Source organism: Mauremys reevesii, linkage group 7 (assembly GCF_016161935.1).
Source record: "Mauremys reevesii isolate NIE-2019 linkage group 7, ASM1616193v1, whole genome shotgun sequence".
In the NCBI taxonomy this organism is placed as follows: Eukaryota; Metazoa; Chordata; order Testudines; family Geoemydidae; genus Mauremys; species Mauremys reevesii.
Window position 1 is genome coordinate 52,753,571 of NC_052629.1, and position 23,946 is coordinate 52,777,516.

A 23,946-nucleotide genomic window follows, 5' to 3' on the forward strand; every position below is an offset into this window, starting at 1 on the left:
AAAGATATACTGGCATTAGAAAAGGTTCAGAGACAGGCAACTAAAATGATTAGGGGTTTGGAACAGGTCCCATATGAAGAGAGATTAAAGAGAGTAGGACTTTTCAGCTTGGAAAAGAGGAGACTAAGGGGGGATATGATAGAAGTATATAAAATCATGAGTGGTGTGGAGAAAGTGAATAAGGAAAAGTTATTTACTTGTTCCCATAATATAAGAATTAGTGGGCACCAAATGAAATTAAGGGGCAGCAGGTTTAAAACAAATAAAAGTAAATTCTTCTTCACACATCGCACAGCCAACTTGTGGAACTCCTTGCCTGAGGAGGTTGTGAAGGCTAGGACTATAACAGGGTTTAAAAGAGAACTGGATAAATTAATGGAGACTAAGTCCATTAATGGCAGGATGGGTAAGGAATGGTGTCTCTAGCCTCTGTTCGTCAGAGGATGGAGATGGATGGCAGGAGAGCGATCACTGGATCATTGCCTGTTCGGTTCACTCCCTCTGGGGCACCTGGCATTGGCCACTGGCAGTAGACAGGATACTGGGCTGGACGGACCTTTGTACGGCCGTTCTTATGCCCATCACTGAGCCGCGTGCCCTAGGGCAGCTCTGGGCTGAGGAGAGCGGCTTCCCCAGGCTTGTTAGCTCCTCTGTGCCATGCCCTGGCCTCACGGTGCTCAGCAGCACCAGCTCCTGTCACCGCCCTGCAGCAGGCAACCCCGCCCCCCGCCGGGCGGGGGGGGCCTCCGTCCTCGGCCAGTGCCCCTCTCCCATTGCCTCCCCCTCGCTAAACGGGGCGGGAGGGACAGGGGTTTTGAGCATGCGCAGACGCAGTTCTAGCGCCGCAGGAAACGGGCTGGCAAGATGCCCGCGCGTGTAGCGGCGCCTCTCGGCCGCTACGGGGCAGCACATGCTCACTGCTCCTCGCGAGGCTTCATGACGGGCACAGTTCTCGCGAGAGTAGCCGCTCGCTCCCCTCTCCCGTTTTGCGTTGAGCCTCCAGCCCGTGAGGTCAAACCGCTGCGTCTCTGGGACCCCCCCACGCCCCAGCCGGTAAGTGCGGAGCGCACCGGGACACGGCACCCCCCCCTGCGTCACCCGCTGGGGAAACCCCGCCGGCTGGTGCCCGCCCGGAGCCGGGGTTCCGCCTCGCGCCCCAGCCGGCCGGGCTCAGCCCCCGTGTGCGCCGGCGGGGGCCGCAGCGCCGCTCCGGCCTGGGCATACGGGGCTTTCCCCGCCGGTAATGCGCGCGGGCGGCCGCTGCGGGCCGCGCTACCCCCGGGGCTGCGACACGGCGGGTGACAGTGACCCCTGTCACGCGTGGGGCAGCCGTGCAGACAGGCGGGGCGGAGAGGTGCTGCCAGGTGCAGAGAGGGGAGTGGGGGCAGAGGGTGCGGGAGGCCTTGAGGACAGCGCCTAGAGCTGGGCTTTCTCTGCTTGAAGAGCACATGCTGGGGGTTACCACAAGCTACATCAGTGGTTCTCAGCCTCTCCAGGCTACTGTACCCCTTTCAGGAGTCTGATTTGTCTTGCATACCCCCAAGTTTCGCTCCACTTAAAAATTACTTGCTTACAAAATCAGACATTGAAAACACAAAGGTATCACAGCAGACTATTACTGAAAAATTGGTTACTTTCTTATTAAAAGCAGCAGAGAGACCTGTGGCACCATATAGACTAACAGCATGCGCTTTCATGGGTGAATACCCACTTGGTCGGATGCACTTTCTTATTACTTTCTTATTGTTACCATCTAGTTATAAAATCAACAAAATATAAATATTGTACTTGAATTTCAATGTATGTAGAGCAGTATAAACAAGTCTGTATGAAGTTTTAGTTTGTACCGACTTTGCTGGTGCTTTTTACGTAGCCTATTGTAAAACTAGGCAAATACCTAGCTGAGTTGATGTACCTCTGGTTGAGAACCACTGATCTGCATAATAGGAGTTTGTCAGTTTTGTACCCACATCATTGCAAATATAAGTAAGTCCAATGATTGCAAATATGACTTTTTTTTTAAAGGTAGCTTTTGCCAAACAAGCTAAACAAAACAATTCTCTATTTGATGCACTAATAAACAATAATAAACAAAGTGATGGGTGCACAGCCTTGTTGGTTTAATAATTTATCTTACCGTTTATTATGGGTGGCACTGAACCTCAGTAAATTAAGCAATTTTGAAACTGTGATTTTCTTTGTGTTCAAATAGTGGAATATTTCCTGCATCCTGACCTACACAATCATATATTCTGTATCACATATTCTTGGTAAATATATTTGAGCATGATCAAAAATATTTTTTGGCTTGCTTTTGTTAATTAGATGTAGGGCAAAATTTTCAAAAGCACCTAAGGCTCTGTTTACACCACAGCATAGCTGTGTCAGTAGGTATGCCATCACAACCCTGTTCTGTAGTGTGGAGACATGCTATGCTGACCAAAGGGGTTTTCTGTTGGTGTAGGCTCCTCAAGAGATGGTGACTGGGTCCATGGACATCTGTTAACATAGCAGTCTATGTCTGGGGGTTAGGAAAGCATAGCTATGTGTTCAGGTGTGTGGTTTTTTCACACACCCGACAGCTATTTTGAACTTTTAAGTGTAGGCCAAGCTTGAGTCACTGGGACTTGAGCATTTTGGAAATTACCAGTAGTGATTCTAAATTTGCTTTTTAATACAGTGCCGTAGGTGGACATAGTGTTCTGCAAAGAATTTAACTCCAGGCTAGGTAAGACATAGTATGGAAGATGTGGTTTTTGAAGGGGGAGAGGGAGGTTACAGTGAAAACAAATGTGAGGGTTTCCAGGGTCTGAGGGGTAGCATCGGAGAAGGCAGAGAGGTGCTTATGGAAATATAGTACCAAGAGAAGCATAATTGGCACAGCAGGGCTGGAGTAGGGAGTGGTACAAAAGAAGATGAATATGGAAGCAGTCTTAAGAGGAAGAACATTTGGATTTTCCTTGTAAGGTCACTTACAATGGTAATATGTTAAATTCCAATAATTTTTAACTATATCTTGAATGTCTCTCCCCATTGCCAGGTTAAGGATTATGCTTAACTTCCACCTAAATAGTTAGTTTTTATTTCAAGTCCTAGTGTGTCCATCCTTGTCACATTTCCTGCATTGTGACAACCCACCATGCATCATGTTGTGAAACTCCCCAAAGTTACTTCTTTTGACGTACTGCATGTTTTTTTCCTCTGATAGTCTTTTTTATATATTCTAAAAGTATAAAATATAGGCATTGTTAATATATGGCATGGTTTTTTTCAAGGGAATGTGCCTCACATTCCATACTTCATTGGGATTATAGAATAGCCGTGAAGTAATGGAATGACTTGTGGATATCATTTTGGAACAGAGACTGCTATAATAGGGATGGACATAGGGGGACTCTACGAAGAGCTTTCATTTAATGGGCACTCAGAAGCAGTGCAAAGGCTTGGGGGAGTTGGGGTAACGGAGGAGCTGAGGGAGAGGGAAGTAATTGTTGGGAAGGAACCTGAGAATGAACTTGGAGGGTTGTTAGGTGTGGGTAGAAGTATGGAACAGGTTCTTTTTAGTTTGTTGGGGGAAGGGATTGTTAGGGAGCCTCTTCCATGCAGACCCTGGCTGATCCCTAACCTCTCATTCAGTGAGCCACCCTCTTTCCCCAACCCCATGTGTTCCTGCACCCCCACTCAGCCATCCTTTTCTGCCCATCTCCATGTGTCCCTGCACCCCCACTCTCATTCAGTCCCTACCCCCCACTCCCATTCAGCCCCTGCCCCAGTCTGTCCCCCCACTAGCCCTTCTGAACCCCAGTCTGTGACACCCCAGCAGTTCCATGTTCCCCACGCTGTCTGTCCCCCCCATATCCTGTGCCTCCTGACCTGGCCCTACAGGCAGGTGCTGTGAGGAATGCAGCCTCTGCTCTTCCCTATCCGCAACCGGGAGCAGCTGTTCTCTGTTCTGGTGACTGGGCAACAAAATGGTAGATGAAATTCAGTGTTGATAAATGCAAAGTAATGCACATTGGAAAACATAATCCCAACTATATGTATAAAATAGTGGGGTCTAAATTAGCTGTTACCACTCAAGAAAAGGAGAGATTGGAGTTATTGTGGATAGTTGTCTGAAAACATCCACTCAGTATGCAGAGGCAGTCAAAAAAAATGTTGGGGATCATTAAGAAAGGGATAGCTAATAAGACAAGATATCATATTGCCTCTATATAAATCCATGGTAGGCCCACATCTTGAATACTGTGTGCAGATGTGGTTTCCCCATCTCAAAAATGATACATTGGAAATGGAAAAGATTCAGAAAAGGGCAACAGAAATAATTAGGGGTATGGAACAGCTTCCATATGGGGAGAGATGAATAAGACTGGGACTTTTCAGCTTGGAAAAGAGACAACTAAGGGGGGATATGATAGAGGTATATAAAATCATCACTAGTGTGGAGAAAGTAAATAAGGAAATGTCATTTATTCCTTCTCCTAACACAAGAACTAGGGGTTACCAAATGAAATTAACAGGCAGCAGATTTAAAACAAATAAAAGCTAGTATTTCTTCATATAATGCACAGTCAACCCATGGAACTCTTTGCCAGAGGATATTGTGAAGGCCAAGACTATAACAGGGTTCAAAAAAGAACAAGATAAATTCATAGAGGATAGGTCCCTCAATGACTGTTAGCCAGGATGGGTAGGGATGGTGTCCCTAGCCTTTGTTTGCCAGAAGCTGGGAATGGACGACAGAGGATGGATCACTTGATGAGTACCTGTTCTGTTCGTTTCCCTCTGAAGCACCTGGCATTGGCCACTGTCGGAAGATGGACCTTTGGTCTAACCCGTATGACAGTTCTTATGTGGCCAAAAGGTGTAACTGCAACACTTCTTGGCAGAATGAATTTTCTGCTGAGAAAAAAATTAATTCTGAGTGGCACATGAATTCTGCATGTGTGAAGTGATGCAGAATTCTCCCAGGAGTAAGACATGCCTACAATAATGCTGCATGCTAATAATAAGTATAAACAACAGTTACCCCTCGGGGTGGGGGGAGGGGTTTGCTGAAAAAGGTTTACTTTTAATGTAAATGCCATAAAACCACAATCAGGCTTTAAGAAGGGTACTGAACTTTTGTGTCCCAACTACATTACAGACTTCCAACACTTAAAAGAACCATTTCAAACATCTAGAACACATTTAAAACACTTTCCACACTAGTGTTTGTAATGTTTTTCAAGTGTGTTACTCAAGTATTACTGCATTAACTCTGAGCAAATCTTATAACTGGTTCAGTCTGAACTATTCCAGTGTTACTGTGGATGGAAGTGCAGCAACACAAGTTCACTTGATACAATTCCAAAATGGCATGGGTAGATAAAGAGCACGTCTAATCTCCAGTTTTGCAAAGTGCATTATGTGAAGCATTTTTTGTTGTTCATTAAGGTAGTAATTCCAGATTCCTCTCTTGTTTTGCACCTACTGCAGCTTCTGTAACTATGTATGGCTTCTGTTTTATAAGGTACAGCATACAACAAAGACCTGTGTTTTGGAGAAGGGGAATGCTGACACCAAATTTTATTAAATGCATGCTATTTTAGATTGAAAAATGCTTATAATAGGGATTACACTTTACATTTTGCTACAGCACTTCTCCGTCTGTTAAGAGGATTTGTGGGGCCTGCATTCTGGGATAGGTACTTTAGGAGAACCATGATTCATTGGTACTATAATGGGAAATGTCTCAGTCTTTTAATATAGACAACCGTTAGCAACCTAAACAGTTTACAACAGTAGCTCATTTGGATCATTATGGTGACCAGTTAGCGACAATCATAGTCAACAAGAAGTCATTTTACTAATATAGATAGACTCTGTCAAGAATAATTTTTTTGTCTCCAAAAGTTCTCTTAACTTGGTAATTAATGTTTACAAATTACCAGTTTTATGGGTGTTTCTGACCCAATCTGCATTTGAAATGTATGACAACAATCTATATAAGCAGTAATTCAGATGATGCTGTTGCCGATGAAAAGCTTGTACATTATTCTGTTGTCTCCCTCTCCCCCCCCCCCCCGGCATGTGATCTTTTTCATTAAACCAAAAGTATTCTTTAGTCCCTGAGCATTTGGACCAAAAAATAGAAATGCAAGAGCTGAGGAATATAGAAAATAATCTTTTAGGGAGGTGGGGGAAAGGTCTCAGTTTGAGCACTGAAAATTCTGACATACAGTAACTCTTCACTTAGCATTGTAGTTATGTTCCTGAAAAAATGCTACTTTATGCAAAACGATGTTAAGCAAATCCAATTTCCCCATAAGAATTAATGTAAATGGGGGGAGAGGAGGGTTAGGTTCCAGGGAAATTTTTTTGCCAGACAAAAGACATTATATACAGTATAAGTTTTAAACAATTTTAAACAAACAGTTTAATATTGTACACAGCAACGAATGATAGTGAATCTTGGTTGAGGTGGTGGAGTAAGAGAGTGAAATATTTCCCAGGGAATGCCTTGCTGCTAAATGATGAACTAGTGCTTGGCTGAGCTCTCCTGCTGCTAGAGTAAACTCCCTCCCAGCTGGAGCGCACCACTCCCTCCTCCTGACAGAACATGCATGGCTGCACAGGTGCTGACTTTCCAAAGTGCTGGGGAGGTTGTGCATGAGTGTGAGAGAGAGAGTTGCATTGCCCCTTTAAGCATGCTGACCCTACTTTAAGTACGTTGCCCTTTTAAGCAGCTCATCCTGTTCAGACAGGAAGCAACAGCTAGCTCCCTCCTTTCTGTTACTGAGCGGTGTCCCCCTCCTCCATTTTGTGGAGTGGGGGTTCGGGGGGGGGGAGCAGGTGGACACCCTGATATCAGCATCCCTCTCCCCTCCTCCCCCAACAAGCAGGAAGCTCCTGGGAGCAGCTCCAAGACAGAGGGCAGAGCAGGAGCAGCATGGCAGTGTGGGGAGGGCCACCTGAACTCCTGCTGGGCAGCTGCTGAGCCACATACTTTACAGGGAATTTAGGGGAGCTGATGGGGGAGGAGGACTGCTGGCCTCCCCTGGTTCTAATCCCCACAAGGAGGGGCTGCTCTTACAGAGAATCCTGCAAGCAGTGGACAAAGCAGGCAGCTGGCAAAAAAAAATAGAAATGCAAGAGCTGAGGAATATAGAAAATAATCTTTTAGGGAGGTGGGGGAAAGGTCTCAGTTTGAGCACTGAAAATTCTGACATACAGTAACTCTTCACTTAGCATGTTATAAGGGAGCCTTGTGTAACTTTAACCAAGCTTGTTCCCTAATAGATCAGCAAGGTAACAAGGTTAACCGCAACAGTTGTGAGGAGTTACTGTATCACCTTGAGGCCCTGCATTATGGTCTTCATTTTGTAGCTGACAAGTTTTAACTCTATTGGTTAGTCATGCAGAGGAGTTCTTAGTAAAACCCTCTTTTTCTGAAGCCTTTAACAGAGTGTTCTGGTGCTAGGAAACAAAATAATTACTTAGTGTTAACATCAATTTACAAAAATAGTAATAGATGCTATATCTGCCCCCAATCCTGCCTTGCCAATTTTTGTGGCACATTTTCCTATTACTTTTTTTCCTCTGCCCACTTGCTGTGTGAAAGACCCAGGGAATCAATGAAAACTGACAGTAGTGAAAAGCCTACAGGTGACTATTGTTGTTTACAGCTTTTTATGCCTTGTATCCCAACAAGTAAAAGAGGCTACCAACCACATGCTCACTGAGTATATTTTATGTATCTTTTTAGTATGTAACACACATTGTCACATCCAATGAAGGGATGTGTAACAAAATAGTGGGATGTATTACAGCACTTTCTGGTTTTGTGGTTTAAACTGACAAGTGGATACTAAAATGCATTTGCTAGGAAAGAATCTTATTAAACCTAGAATGAGCTAATGACCACCTGTACTGCTCAGTAGAGCCTAATATAAGCATTTCAGATACTTTCCTAGCTAATGTGGACTGCTTTTTAAATAGTCCAAGGTAGTTTTTGAATACTCCCTATGACAACATGAAATTTTAATCTTTTGATACAAGAATTAATTCCTGTCAAAACATGCAATAGAAATGTGATAACATTGCCATTTTCTGTGATACTGGACCTTAATAGGAAGTTGATTTTCTAAATTTATTTGGTCCTTCTTGGGGATAATAATTTATAATACTTCCCCATTTCACAGTGGTGGTGTGAGGATAAGTACGTTAAACTTTGAGATTTATTGATGAAAAGCACTATACAAGAGCTAGATATTATTATTGTGTTTAAGTAGGAGCCATTACAGTGGAGTAGTGTGTTGGTTAAGTGGGTATTACCTGGAGGCAGCCAGTACCAGTACATTGCTAACTGCACTTACTGCTCAAAGAATTATTTTTTTTAATCCCAAAAGGTCTCTTGTCCTGGAGGAGTATTTGCAGAACATCAGATGTCTTTAATACAACAAGAAGAGAGTAATTTATATGAGATTTGTTCCCTGTTTGGAAAAATCTTAATTTAGCACATCTCAAATCCATCTGAGAACTAATGATAGAAAAATTTGTTACATTTTGAATTATTCACTTGGAAGGGTGAAGTAGATATTTACCCATACATTTAAAATTCTGACTCAAAAGATTCCTCTGTCTCCTGGATGTATTTTTTTTTAGTCCTATATTTATATTCTGAAAGCAATAGATTATTTGTTTTGTAAATAATTGTCAGTATTTACTAAGATTATCCAAAGGAATCATTACTGTAAAGAACAATGAGAGAGAGAGAGAGAGTATTTCCATAGCTTAGGTATGTAGGCTTCTGGCTAATGCTAGTTAGCTGTGTGTGTATATTATGTGTTTTATAAAATTGTTCCAGGAACTGCACCCAAGAAAGCACTTCAGTATAACTCTTTTTTTACAAAATGGGTTGGAATTATAGGGAGGGTCTTTTATGTACCAATTAACCAGATTTGCCATACACTCTAGGCACTTGAATTCTTTTTATCAGTTTAAGGGGGGAGGGATAGCTCAGTGGTTTGAGCACTGGCCTGCTAAACCCAGGGTTGTGAGTTCAATCCTTGAGGGGGCCACTTAGGGATCTGGGGCAAAAATATTGGTCCTGCTAGTGAAGGCAGGGGGCTGGACTCGACTCGACTCAATGACCTTTCAAGGTCCCTTCCAGTTCTAGGAGATTGGTATAAAAAAAACCCTATTCTAAATAATTATCAAAGATGGGTGTTAATCATACACTAAAACATAGAATTTTCTAATTATGCATTTTACACTCACTCCCTGAAATGAGCAAGGATAATATCAAAACATCTTAAAAAATTAATCCCATTCAGATGACAGTCAGTTACTTCAGTGGTTTGAAAAGAATCATTGTAAACTAGGCACATATTAAAATAATTGGACCAAGTCTTGTGCATACTATGTCTCAGTATGGTGTGTGCATTATTAACTAGTGCACAGTATCCTAAAAGCAAAGTTGTCCTAGGAGGAACTTACTTCATGGGTTTGTTATTTCAGAGTAATTGGTTGCCTTTGGAACAGTACATGAATGGTATGAGAATAATAGCTGTCATAAGGTCCCAGATCTCAAGCCAATTATTTTTGTCCTTGCTGAGTAGAATAGTAAGATTTTGATGTGGACAGATTGTCTCTTATGTAAAGTGTGGAAGATTTGGTTACAGATCTTTCTGAGAAAATGGATCCATGTTTGTTAGCCAAACCACATACACAGATTGCATGCTTGGCCCTAAGCAACTGTGTGCAGGTTTGGCAAACAAAATTCCATCTTTTAATTTCCAAAAGGGGATTGTTTGGAGACCACTATGTGCCATACTTGCAGTTTTCTAAGACCCCCAGTGTTGCCTTTCCGCTTTGCATTGTCCTGTTGGACAGAGGTTAGAAGACTAAAGTCTGTAAGTGTAAGGTGTGTCACCAAGGTTGGGAGCAGGCATCATGTGTTCAGCAGCAGAGCTGTGTTCTTTCTGTGCAGCAACCATGCAAAGTAAAGAGCCTAACAGATTCCACTTCTCTAGAAGCTTATTTTAATAAACCTTTTATTAAATCTTAAAAAACACAAAACCCTCCCCGAGTCCCCAGCTCTCTCAGTATTACCAATCCGGCTTTTTCTCCCAGCTTTATGCTGTAGCCTCCCTCGGGTTTCTGTGCATGAGCGTTCCGGCCGGTCAGAGCTCTGTGTAGCCACGGTTGTTTCCAGGCGTTTCTCTGACTAGTGCACCCATAAACCCCGCCTCTCTGTGGAGACGTGCAAGACTGAGTATCGGCTGTGGCTGCCCTGGCCACGTGGGGCTCGAGGGCTGGGCTTAGGAAGTAAGCTGCGCTGTCAGATTCCAAAACCTACTCAGTGCTCACAGCTGATAAATTTGCGGGGGCCACACAAGGCTGCGACAACCTGGGCTTGTCGCACGGGAAGACAAGGCGAACAGTAAACAGGAGGACAAGCAGGCTTGGCTTTCAGACTGCAGGGGTGTGACATAAACTCAACGGTATGGGTGTATGTTTTAAAGATTTGCATAAAATATTTACCACAGGGACTTGTGATCGCATGAATTTCTGTTAGTATGTTGTGTTTGTTATATTCAGAATAGAATGATAATGAGAAGATTAAACAGTTTGGGACCAGTCACTTAGACACAAGCAAAGTCTTCGGTTTCCAGACTTTTTTTTTATCAGAAAATGTAATTGCATTCTTTTGTATGAAGAATTCATGTGTTCCTGCCTCTGCACTAGAAACTGTTCTGTGCATTCCTGAACAGATATTTGGAACAAGATTGCAATTTTGTTTAAAAGAGGTTTTGTGTGACTCCTAGAAAGCTGTATGAATCAGTGGATGCTGAAAGAGAAAACACTAAAAGCTTGTTAATAACCAGAGTCACTGCTGAACTGTTTCCATCACTGGATAGAAATGCAGGAAGAAGAAAGTGCAGTTTTAACTAATGTCTGCTTTCGTTGTACAAATTGTAAGATGTACAGACTGTTTTCCCTGATCATTTTCGGTTTCACATCAACAGTCTTCTATACATATATTTAAAGACATTGCAATTAGTATTTTTAATCTAGAAAGTTTTGAAACATAAAATGTGTAAAACAACTCAATGGCTTTGTACCTATGATATACAATTGAGACCGTGACAAATATATTCCATATACTATTACTAAAGTGGCCTGAGTTTGCTGTAGCTTAAGCTAGGGAGTTTTTGGCTAGGAACATTTATGAAGGGTGACATTGGATCCTTAACAGCTACTTGGAGCAGAAAGAGCTTAAGCTACAGTGAACTAAGGCCACTTTACTTTTGAATGAGAGCATGGGGGGAGGGAGTGATATGTGCTTTAATTTATGTGCATTACCGTCACAACTTTGGTAACTTTGATTTAACTTTCCTAAGTGTCCCATGGAGACAAGCCCTCAAATACCAGCATAATTAATTGAGCGCTTCATTCTTTAGAATTAACTGCATTTATTGTATGAGAATGTTAAAAACTGAGGCTCTTACTGCTTCAAGGAGGTGTGAAAGATCCAGTGGCACTCATTGTGAATGTCCTTGACCAGAAATTCCCTATAACTCTACATTTTTGGTAAACTATTTGGGTCTTCACAGTTTGTAATATACCCATAATATTGTTTTGATGGGTTGTAGCTTGGTAGAGTAGAAATAAATTGAGTGACATTGAATTGAAAGTGACATGAATTGAATTGAAAGCTGTAGCATAGGCAGGCCTCCTGTATTTTACCACCATGGTAAAATTGACACTGAATGCCAACCATGAAACTGACAAGTCTATTGTCAATTTTACTCTTCTAAAATGTGTAAGTTGCAAAATGTTGTAACTTGTAATGGTTTTGCATTCAGTAGATGTGCAAAACCAGTGTAATTTTCACTCTCTTCAAGCTCACTATTATTTATACAAACTATAACACTGCAAAATTAACTTCAAAAAAATCACTCTATCTTCTGAAAAATTGTGACTGCTATTGTCACAATTGGTAAGTAAGATTACTGTAACTGGTTAGTAGGTGCAATTAACAGCATGTAATATATAACCAGTGTCATTGTTTTGTTGGTCAGTTATGCTTCCATCTTATGCAGTAGCACAGAGATTCTCAAACTGGGGGTTGGGACCCCTCAGAGGAGCGTGAGGTTACCACATGGGGGGTCGCGAGCTGTCACCCTCCACCCCAAACCCTGCTTTGCCTCCAGCATTTATAATGGTGTTAAATATATAAAAGTGTTTTTAATGCATAAGGGGGTCGCAATCAGAGGCTTGCTGTGTGAAAGGGGTCACCAGTACAAAAGTCTGAGAACCCCTGTAGTAGCATCATTGCTCTTATGTAGTGCCTGGGGAGTGGGCTCACATGCACAATCTTTTCCAGGCTCTGCGAGAGGGAGTTTACCCTAGCAGCAGGAAGGATCATTCAAGAAAGGAAAGGGAAGAGAATCAACCATATTAGTTTGTTCTTGGCTCACCCAAAAGGTGCTGCTTAATATTAGCAGGGGAGCAGAAAACTGTTCAAAAAGAAACTTAGAAAGAGAAGTCAGGACATATTTAGAGGAGGCTGCATCAGAATTTTTTTTTAATTAGTTATAAAAAAATAAAATTTAGCAGTGTCCTCTGAACTTTAAAATTAAAAGGCTTCTCTTGGACTGAAAATCACTGTAGCAAGAAGAAGGATTACAGAAGTTTTACAAATTGAACATGTAAATGATTGCTTTAATATTAGAATTAAACATAATATTCAAGCAAAAATAGAGACAAGGTAGGTTGGCCGTCTGCATCCTGAGTAATTTGGTTGAGACTTACGTAAATTTAAAAAAAAGAATTAAAGTACTCTTCTAGTTCTAGCTTGAATATGATTATATGTTTCTCAAGAGGAGGAGATACTGGATGCAATTACTTCACAACTCATGGTGTGATCTTTGATATTACATACAAAATGTTGCTTCTACCCTTTTCCATGGGGAGAAAACCAAACACACCATACAACACCACCCTGTAGAATGTATACATTTGTGTTTGGGTTTTGTTTTGTTTATTCGGCCTTTCATTCACGGTGGTTATCTGCATTTTCATGTGATATTATTACTAAATAATAATATCACATTATTTATTTTCACAGATTTAAAATATATTTACAGTGAAACTTGCATTCTGCAGCACTGACTGAAATCCCCAGAGGAACTGAAATTCTTGGGTAATAAGTGCCCACTCCCACCAGGCAAAAATACTGTGATACAATTTCTGTAAATGTGGTACAGATCTTCATGCATTGCAGAATTCTAATAATGTTAACCTTCTGCCTTGCTTACAAAATGTTTGTGTAGAACTTTCTGCAGAAAGATAGTATCTCGTTCACTTGAGGATATTTTGAAACTGACCAGCCTGTACACATGCAGTTTGTGGATGACTTCTAGAAGTTTTGAGTAAAATTCACTAAGGAGTCTGAGGGCTAGTCTACACTGGCAACGCTAAAGTGCTGCCACAGCAGTGCTTTAACATGGCTTGTGTGGTTGTGGCACACTAAAAAACTCTAAAAAACCCACCTCCACAAGGAGCGTAGCTACCAGCACTGGGAGCGCGACTCCCTGCACTGGTGCACTGTCTACACTAGCGCTTTACAGTGCTGAAGCTTGCTGCGCTCGCGGGGGGCGGGGTTTCACGCCCTTGAGTGAGAAAGTTGCAGCGCTGTAAATTGCCAGTGTAAACAAGTTCTGAGCTTGTGTAACATTACTCATTCAGACCTCTTGATAGTGGGACTTCCTTATACGTGTATCGTCTTATCAAAGAGAGTCTGATGGTGTAACTTACATGTATTAGGAAGTCGAATAAAATGTATTGCTAGATTATTTTATAGTTTCATTCTATTGTAAGAAAATTTGCATTGGTGTAAAGGTCTTGGGTTTTCTTATTTACATCTATGTAAGACCCTTTGTGTTTTGGGGGATAGGAAGAGGAAACTAGTTTTATTTAAAAAAAAGTGTATTGGAAGAATTGTAGTTCAGTCTTTCAACCAAACAGAATTCTCACTGTGGTAACTGTTGTGAGTGGGGGGAGGGGAATCATACCTTTCAGAGTAGTTCTGTGCCTCATTTAGGGTTTGTCCTGACTAGCAAAAAGGTAGGATGTAGTTGGGCTTAGCTAACATTTCCTACCTAAACTCAGCCTAGACTGGACCACTTTTTGTGATCAAGAGAAGCCCAGAGATACTGCACTCTTCTGATAGTCTTTTGAAATGAATCTCATGTTTTATAGCACAGCTCTGAAGAATCTGTTAGCGCTTGTTCTAAATTAGGCCTCTCAGAGTACAGCATTGTCTACAAATTCCCTAATGCTGCAAACATAGGTTCAGCTCCACCAGTGACAGACAGTTTCCTCCTCCTATCCCCAGAAAAGCAAATGGTCCTTACATAAAGACATAAAGTGTGTCACCCAGAACTGGACACAATATTCCAGCTGAAGCCTCATCGGTGCCAAGTAGAGTGCACAGTTACCTTCTGTGTCTTGCATACAACACTCCTGTTAGTACACTCCAGAGTTACATTAGCCTTTTTTGCAACAGCATCATGTTGGCTTATATTTAAGGCTATGATTTGGTCACGGAAGTCACAGAATTTGTGATTTCCATAGACCTCCGTGACTATAGCCTGCAGCCACTGGGAGCTGCAGGGTACCCCCACCTCCCGTGGTGGCCGAGAGTCCCCAGTCAGCTCCCCAGCTACCGAGAATCCCCCATCAGCTCCACAGCCACCGCGGGCAGCAAGGGAGATCCCCGGCAGCTCCCTAGTTCCCATGGATGCAGGGGACCCGTGCAGCTCTCTAGCTGTTGTAAGCGGCAGGGGATCCCAGCCGCCACAAGTGGGAGTCCCTTCCAGGGCAGGGTGCTGGACGCTCCTCCCTCGCCCTTCTTGTCATGGACATTTTTAGTAAAAGTCAGGGACAGGTCACGGTTTCCATGAATTTTTGTTAATTGCCCATGACCTGTCCCTACCTTTTACTAAAAATGTCCATGACAAAATTGTAACCTTGCTCATATTTAACTTGTGATCCTCTATAACCCCCAGATCTTTTTCTTTTCTGCCTAGCCAGTCATTCCCCATTTTGTATCTGCATTTAATATTTCCTTCCTAAGTATAGCATTTATTGAATTTTGTCTGGTTCATTTCAGACTAATTCTCCAATTTGTCAAGGTCCTTCCAGATTCCGGTCTTCTGAAGTGCTTGTGAACCCTCTCACTTCGGTGTCATCTGTACATTTTAAAAGCATACTCTCCACTCCATTATCTAAATTAATGAAAGTATTGAATATTATCGGACTGAGGATAGACCCCTGCGGGTCCCCAATAGATAAGTCCTCCCAGTTTTAATTATTCCTTGAGGATGGTCTTTCAGTTAGTTATGTACCCATCTTATAGTAATTTTATCTAGACCACATTTCTCTAGCTATCTTATTAGAATATCATATGTGACTGTGTCAGAAGCTTAACTACAGTCAAGCTTTATCAAGTGTACAGCTTTGCCCCTACCTGCTAGCCCAGTAACCCTGTCAAAAGAAGGAAATTAGGTTGGTTTGACATGACTTGTTCTTGACAAATCCATGCTGGCTATTCCTTATAACGCTGTTATCCTCTAGTTGTTTACAAATTGATTATTTAATAATTTGTTTGAGTTCTTTCCAGGTACCAAAGTTAGGCTGATGGGTTTGTAAGCCCCCAGTCCTCTTTGTTCCCCTTTTTAAAGATAGGTAATATATTTTCCCTTCTCCAGACCTCTCTCATCCTCTGTCTTCCTTAGCTAGAAAAAGTTTAAAAGCAATGGAAAACAGAAATCTAATGAGGAAATTTTCAGCGTGTTGATATTTAGCAGCACAGTATATCTTCTTTTTATATTGGTAGTGTGGATAAATTACTATGCTGAAAAATTACCCAGAAGAATCACAAGACCTTGATGTGACCTCCTCATTAATATTTTTCCAGACAACTTGTTTTCTGTAGCACATCAGATATTGCAAATTGCTGTGTACCAAAAGTAAACAGAGAAGACAACCAAGGCAAAGATGGTTATATTCAGACATTCTGTCCACAAAGTTACTGGACATTACTTTCTTACACCTGTTTTGTTTTGTTTTGTTTTTGGTCTCTTGACCTTTAGAAAAGTTACATTTCAAATGTGTTTTCAGTAACAGATTAATATTACTGAGGCTGCAGATGACTATTCAGATTATGCCCTCCTCATTCTTATCCTTTCAGGGACTTCTGGAAGTATTTAAGTTTCACTGTTGTTAAAACAAAATTTCCTTGTGGTTTAGGAACACTGTCAAGAATGATCCCACCGCAGGATAGGAGTGGAAGCTCCTGCAGTAAGGAGTCCCTTGTAAAGTGCCTTCAAGCTAAGAAAGACTTGGAGACAGCTATTGCTGGAGTTGTCAAGGCTGAACAACAAATTGAAGTCAACTGGAGAGAGGTATTTAAAATATACTTTTAAAAAGTCTAACATTTTGCCAGTCTTTGACCTCAGTTTTGATTGGTAGTTCTGCAAGATACTTGGTCTTCTGAAACAATAAGCAGTCTGTCCTAGAAGCACCATTATTAAGGCTACGATTTAGTCATTGGTATTTTTAGTAAAAGTCATGGACAGATCACAGGCATGAAAAATTCATGGCCCGTGACCTGTTTATGCTATAAATACCCCTGACTAAATCTGGGGAGTGGGAGAGAGCCTTGGGAAGTGGGCCAGCAGCACCCATTCCAGCCGCACAGGGCCCTGCTTGGGTGGTCCTAGGGGCCAGCTGCCCAGCGCTTACTGCGGGGCTGCCCAAGCAGCTGGCTGCAGAGCTGCTCCAGCAGCGGCTGGTGTAGCTGGTCCTGGAGCCACCTGAGTGGCTGGCCCTGGAGCCAGCTGCTTGGGCAGCCCAGGGGTCAGCCACACTGGCTGCTGCAGAAGTGACGGAGGTCATGCAGGTTGCAGAAAGTCATGGAATCCATGACAGACACAAAGCCCTAACCATTATCTCACTGTTACTCAACTATTATCCTTACAAAACATAAGCATCTGAGTATTACTAACCTCACCAGGCAAAATAAAAAGTGCAGTTTCTCAACATCCAATCTCACTAGCATATGTTTTGTGTTAGTCTCTGGGTTTTATTAATAGTTTCTTATTTGTAATGGGATTTTTTAGTGATTCACTATTTATGCGGCTGGAAATAACTTCTTTAAACTGAAAGATATAAAGGTGATACAAATAATATGTAGTAGTACAGCTGTTTTAATAAACTGATAATCCTTTGCGTTTGGGTACTCCTTCAATGGGAATGGTCTTTGAACTTTGAAGTGGGGTAACTGGTAAGTATGTTGAGTATAAGCCCACATCTTTGATGAATAAATGTGCAATGACATCAAATACAAACCATTTTGTAATCTTAGATTAAATGTATTTTATGGAGTGAGAAGAAGGTGGTTGGAAGCCAATGTCTGTGTCACAATACATTTCCCCCCCCTTCTCCCCTATCCCCACTGCCTCTGCCTGCCTGTTAGACATAGTGATGCCCAGATTCTGACGAGGGACTCTGGGTGTTACTGTAGTATGCATAAATGACAAATATTACTATTTAATATTATTTGTCTGTGGAATTGGGTAGCCACATTTGACTTTTGTGAAAGTTTGTTAATAATAATTGAAACTGCATTTGTCCTAAAGAATACTCAGACTTGTGTACAATAGCTTTCTTAACCCAGCAAGTTATGTGTGAATTATATGTTGTGATGTGTGAAGGTTGGTGATGTGAACAAAGAAATTTCAGTTATGGTTTGAGGTGATTACGATTAATACAAAAATATTAGTATTTAATTTCAGTGGGTGGGTTTCCTCTCCCCTCCCCCCAAAAAACAAACAAAAAAAACCACACAACACATTGGGCATGCTCTGGTTTGAACTACTCAGCAAACATTCCAGAAATACTAAATGCAGCTGGTATTTATCTTGCAGGTCAAAGCTCAGATTCACAGCTGCATAAGTCGTCATATGGAATGTCTGCGCAGTCGTGAAGTTTGGCTGCTTGAACAGGTAGATCTCATTCAGCAGCTCAAAGAGGAGACCTTGCAACAGCAAACATACCAACTCTACTGGGTAAGATTTGTGTGTTTAACTCAATTTAGCTATATTGGCCCTTTCAAATACACTGGTCTTGCTAGTGTGTATTCATGGTAGAGTACAAATCTTGAACAGGTATATTCTGTGTCAAGTATAAGAGTATGAATTTGAACATGTGATGCCTTTACTGGAGCTAAGGCAATAATAATGTTTTATTTTTCATATAGTTGCTGGGACAGTTCAATTGTCTTATCCATCAACTGGAACACCCCCATACTAATGACCTAGTCAATCAGATTTCTGTGTGCCTGGAGAGGTAAAAATATTACATAATGTGAATAAATTAAGAGTGCTATTCATTTTGACTTTACATTGAATTTAAACTGTTTTCTGGTCATAATGTCTGTAGACCATCTCTTCTACATAGTTAGCTTTTATGACGTATGTATAATACTTTACTATAAGCTATTTTTGGTAATTGCTAAAAAAAAATTAATGGTGAGATTTTCAGAGCAGTCTAGGATGGAAGACAAGTATGGCTAAATACCCAGGACTGCTTTGAAAATCTCAGTGTAAGATTTTTAAATTGATCCTTTAAAGAGAAGTTAGGATACCATAAACGGTAATGCAAGCACAACTATTTGTGCAGGTTACTGCAGAGGTTAAGGTTTGATGTCATTTGATTTGGGAGGCAGAGTAAGCGGGGAGAGGAGTTTGCTCTTTTGCTGGATATTTCACTTTTTTCTGTTTTTACTACATAGAGCCTTGGATGGACACATCTCTTTATTTTTGTGTAAAAAGCTAAATAAATAATTCAAATTAGTTTAGATTTTTGGCTGTTTGCAGCAGAGCCAATTAAAAGCCTTTTATACAAATATTGGCTCAGTTTTATAAGCTTAAAGCTAGTGAAGGATTTAACTGAACTTATGGGTGAACTTTAATTTTTATTGAAGATCTCCTGAATTCTTTTAGACTAGGCAGTCTGACCCTCAAACCAGAAGAGTCTTCCAACCTGAACTTTGAGGCTGATACATCTTTCCTTCGCCAGGCCATCATGTCGTTTGGCTCAATTAAAACAATGGTGAGTACCACGGCTTTTCTAGTAGGATCACTGTTGAAAATACTTGATTCAGATATTTTTAAGGGGAGAGGGTGTCTGCAGTTCCCTCATCATTTATTCAACTGGTTTCATTTTAAATCTCTAGTTGAAATAAAATATTTGTGTATGTTTTATTACAGCTTTAGGCACATCATCTAATCATCCATTGCATATAGCAACGTTTTTTCAACATCAGAAAGTGTAGAACTTGATCAGATAGATTATGATCACATGGGAGGGATGTGATATTTATATACAGTAATAAAAAAACCCCAAGCTATTGATGATTTGCCAAGAAGTCAATTTCAAAAGTATCTCCTCAGCTACATTTGGAGTCAGTCTATATGTACAGCAGCCTCGCTAAAGTATACCTGCATTTTATTAACATACAGATATGTTTTTGGCAGAGGTTGATTGGAAGGTTAGGGTGACTGGTGGAGGATGGCGGGTATGTGTTCTTGCTTTTTGTTGTAGCAGTTAGAATTTAATGTGGGGACTTCCTTTAGCGGATGCCAGTTGTAGGCAATATTGATGAAAAAGTACATGCCCCAGCCTCTGGGAGCATTTACCTTTATAAAAGGAGAAATAATTATGCTTAATTGCTCTACAATGAAATTTGCCATAACATCTTTATTTTGAAGGCTTCCCCCTCCTCCCCCCAGCCCTTCAGTAATCTTGAAGTTACAGGGATATAAAAGGAGTTCACCAGTTGTAACTGTGCTTTTAATGCTGCTTCATTATAATATTAATGTTTAAACATTTGTTTTTTTAATTTAATGGAGTTGAGTTTTAAAAATGAGGAAAGTGATTATTGGTCATGCTTTTTTTTAAATAGCAAACTCCTGAGACAGAAAATGCCTCCCCTTGGATGTCAGTGCAGAACTGCACGCTGGCCCAACATGAACAGGTAAAATGAATATTTGTCTTCTGAAAATAGGATTTGACTAAAGATAGTATAAGCATAATCTTGCTATCTCTCAGCTTTCCTAACTGGTAATTTTTATGGCACTTGTTAAGGTATTGCAGTTTGAGTATCCAGTAACAACGTGGCAATTGAGTATGCCTGCTGGGAGGATGTTCTAGTTTCCTTTTGCCATCTTCCCTTACATCAGCTCCTTAAATATGAACTTGGGTTAATTTGTCCATGGGGGTGGAATGGGGTGGCTCCAGCTTGGCTCTTCTAGTCCAAATGCTAGAGGATAAATGGAGTTGAGTCCTAAGTGTGCCAGACAGGGATTTGGAACCATTCCAGTTGTATTGCAACAGTTCAGCTGGGAGGCACCATGCTGGGTCCAGCACAGAGATGCAGCTATGTTCAAGGTATTTTTCATGTAGCTTGAGAGACTGTACAGTCAAAAGTGCTGCAGTGATCACAGGATCCAGAATTACTGTGGGTCATACAGATTAATTGTACACACACAACTGTTTTCAATCTAGTTTCTAGATAATTAGAAACAATTGGAAAAGCAAACCACACAGCAGTAAGCTGGTTTTCTGCCACATAGATGACTGTGAGGCTTTTGTGATGATGGTTTGAGAAGGGACTTCTGTGGTTCTTCTTTTGGTACATAAATATTGGTATACATTGGACACACTGTACATTCTAAGATTCTCTGTAGATTGCCTCCACAATGAAATAGTTATTTTTATAACATGGAGACCATACATTCTTTTTTAGAAGAAACTATTGTCTGGGACTTTGGGTTCCCCACTCAGTGATTGGCTACTTGGAAGCAAGTCTGCTAGCATTTGCCAGGCTCCATATGCTCCCAGCATCAACCCTGAGGACTGGCTTATGAAAAAGCACATGCCAGAGACCAGCCAGGTATGCTCTTCACATACTAAATAAAATGTATTAAAGAGGAATGTTGTATCATGCTGCAGTTGAAATTGGAAGGGTGGGGAGCACATCCATTATACTTTTCTTGCATCTCTGCCTTACCCTTGTTACATCTTGCTTGATTCTCAAAATATTCTGAGCTGTCACTGTACAAACAGTAATTGTTTTATTTTTAGGATTTAAATTCTTCCAAAGTCTGTTATTTGGAGGAAGCCTGGGGAAATCTGAAAGATTTGGAAAACTGGCTCCTGCAGAATCAGCAAAGAGAAGAAACTTCTGAAAAAACAGATTCCCATAAGCACAAGAGCTCTTATTCCACCAGTGGCTCCTTCATTTCCACTGAAAAGATGGATCAATTGGAGTTCCTTGAGCAAGAAGAGATGGACATTTCTGACTGGCTGCTTACTCCTTCAGGCCCAGAAAATGGAAGTAGTGCCTCAGAAGAGAAATGGAAATGTGTGTTTAAACCTTTTAGGGAGGAATATAACATAAATGATTGGCTTCCCAAAGCTGACTCCTGCACTAACTGTCATGGCAGTCAGGCCAAGAGTGTAGAGATAGAAAACCTTGGAAATCTTAAGTGCCTGAATGAGCATCATGATGTGAAGAAATCACCCACGGTATCTACCAACGTCTGGCTTGTACAGCACCCCAAGACTCCATTTAAAGTGGAAGATGTGTGCAAAGCTAATGAGCCATGCACTAACTTTTCAGAGTGTGTGTGTGATGACAGCTGTGAAAAGGAAGTTCTGTGTAAGTGGCTCCTGAAGAAAGAGGGGAAGGATAAAAATGGCATGCCAGTAAGCCAGATACCAGTGGTGAACCCTGAGTCTGAGAAGCCTAAATCTGCTGTCAACATTTGGCTTCATCCCTCCAGGCAGCTCCCAGAGGAGTCAGCTACTACCACAGTGAAATTGGATAGCTCAGTGAAGGTTGTAGAGCCTCTAAAAGCATTGCTTGAGAGTCCATTGACAACCTGGCTAGCCAAATCAGTGCACAAAGCAGCAAGCACAGAAGAAAAGGCAAACGGGGAGAAAGCAGAAGTTAGCTTCAAGAGTCCCTTTCTAGACCTCCTGGCCCCATTCCACCTTCCTCTGAATGTCAACAGTTGGACGTTGTCTTCAAAGAATATAGAAAATGTCAACCAGCCTCCATTGGAAGATAAATGGCTGCTACGCAAGAAGGCACAAGTGAGCATAATCTTTAATGTTTGTTCCTAGATAATGTGTTAAGATAGTATAATTACCAGTGTTACTTCTTGCCCTGGGTTTACAGCAAACTCAAGTCTTTTTGAAAAAACTTGTCTTCTCAGTGCTCAACCACTATTTTAAGAGTGCTGAAATAAAACACATCTCAGTATTAAAATCCAACAAACTTTGTAAAGCGAATATAGCTAAGATTCATCTCATAAGAAATATTAAATGTAACTTTCTTTGATCTGACCCCTTTAAAAGATTGCAGACATGCAGGAAAACTAACTTAGATGCATTTTGGACATAATTATTAAAGACATTCCCTTTTTCAGGACTATGGCCTACCTACAGTTTGTGATCTTTTTGCCTGTATGAAACTGAACGGAGATAGAGAAAAGTGGCTGTACCAGACTCCTTTACAGGTAAGATTAATCAATTACACAAATGCATTGCTAATAAACACAGTTGTGCATTCCATAATCCTTGAAGATATCTACATTTAAACATTAAAAGCAACATATGATTTCCTTTCTATATCTGTCTTTAGCAGCTTAACCTATTCCCTCTTCTCCATTCTCACCCCTCCTGGTCCTCCATTGTTCTTTCTCTCATCCTCTTCTGCCAGGGAAGGTTGAGGGAATCATTCCCACTGTTAAGTAAATTGATATTAAATATTGAATCTTTGTATGGTTTATGGTGAATTCCAGAACAGAAACCTACCAGTACCAAGAAACTCAGCCCCAGAAACAGTATCTTTATGTGAAGCATTTTCAACATCCCTTTTATACATGCTTCTCTCACACAGTGTTACTTTCTCTTTTACCAGAGAACAAAATAAAATAACTCTGCATTCTGAATTGTTTTGTTCTAGAAGTGAAGAACCTGAAGCATTAGAACCACGTCACCTTCCTGCTGATTGCCACACATACATATACTATGTCATTGCAGTCTGCTGAATAATTGCTTGTGTCTAACTAGTCTGCTTTAGCTAAAAGACAAACTATACTTATAGGTAACTGAGTTATGGTGCAGAAAATGCCTTTGTGTTATAAATGACTCCTGAGTGCAGGCCTGCTGAATATAAGCACACTGACATAATAGGCATTTGTAAGAGCATATCTTTCATGGGCCCATGTGAAGCTTCTTTTATGGGTTATCACTTGAAGCATGTTGAAGCTCAGAGCAATTGTAAAATGAAATGTCTTTGCTGTGAAATCTGCATCTCTGGTGCTTGGAATGTACTATATAGTGTTGCAGTTTCCTTGCCCAAAAGGTTGCCTTTCATATTCTGGAACTTTATCTTGAGAAGGATTCATCTTTTTCAGATAGCTTATTCCTTAGTTGGAAGCAATTGTTTGTTAACCTTTGAAGGATGGCAGTTGTTGCTTGCATCCTGTGTACAACTCAGCCCAACGCTGTTAAATGTATTCCAGTTTTTGAAAGAAATGTACTGTTTTTGGCCCCTGACACATGATGAGAACTCTTAGATGTGTTTTTAAAGGAAGATCTTCCTGTCAAATTTTTCCTTTGAATGCGATCTTCAGCTAGTGAGAACTGAGACAGATTTGGCCCAGATCTTTTTAAATTGCTTTTGAACTGACAGTCTTTTCAGTGCTGTTAGTCTTTGTGAATCAATACACTCTGAAGCTAGTAGGTGCCCAGCATTTAATGAGGTAACAATTACAATTTTAGTAAAGCAATTTGGTGTACAAAAAATGTAATAGTGAC

At 41.0% G+C, this 23,946-nt stretch overlaps 1 protein-coding gene across 2 annotated transcripts; it reads left to right on the forward strand.

The window, feature by feature from the left end:
* Positions 1 to 909: 909 nt before the first annotated feature.
* NCOA4 (nuclear receptor coactivator 4) lies at positions 910 to 23,645 on the forward strand. 2 transcript variants are annotated; one of them, XM_039482312.1, is made up of 10 exons: positions 910 to 1,053; positions 16,303 to 16,457; positions 17,982 to 18,122; positions 18,314 to 18,402; positions 19,059 to 19,167; positions 20,021 to 20,092; positions 20,864 to 21,010; positions 21,202 to 22,215; positions 22,551 to 22,640; positions 23,090 to 23,645. In XM_039482312.1, the coding sequence occupies exons 2-10, from the start codon at positions 16,317 to 16,319 to the stop codon at positions 23,093 to 23,095; spliced, it is 1,809 nt and encodes a 602-aa protein (XP_039338246.1). In that variant the 5' UTR covers positions 910 to 1,053; positions 16,303 to 16,316; the 3' UTR covers positions 23,096 to 23,645. The 2 variants fall into 2 exon arrangements, with proteins under 2 accessions (XP_039338246.1, XP_039338245.1); XM_039482311.1 differs by lacking the exon at positions 910 to 1,053 and adding an exon at positions 10,280 to 10,487.
* Positions 23,646 to 23,946: the final 301 nt, after the last annotated feature.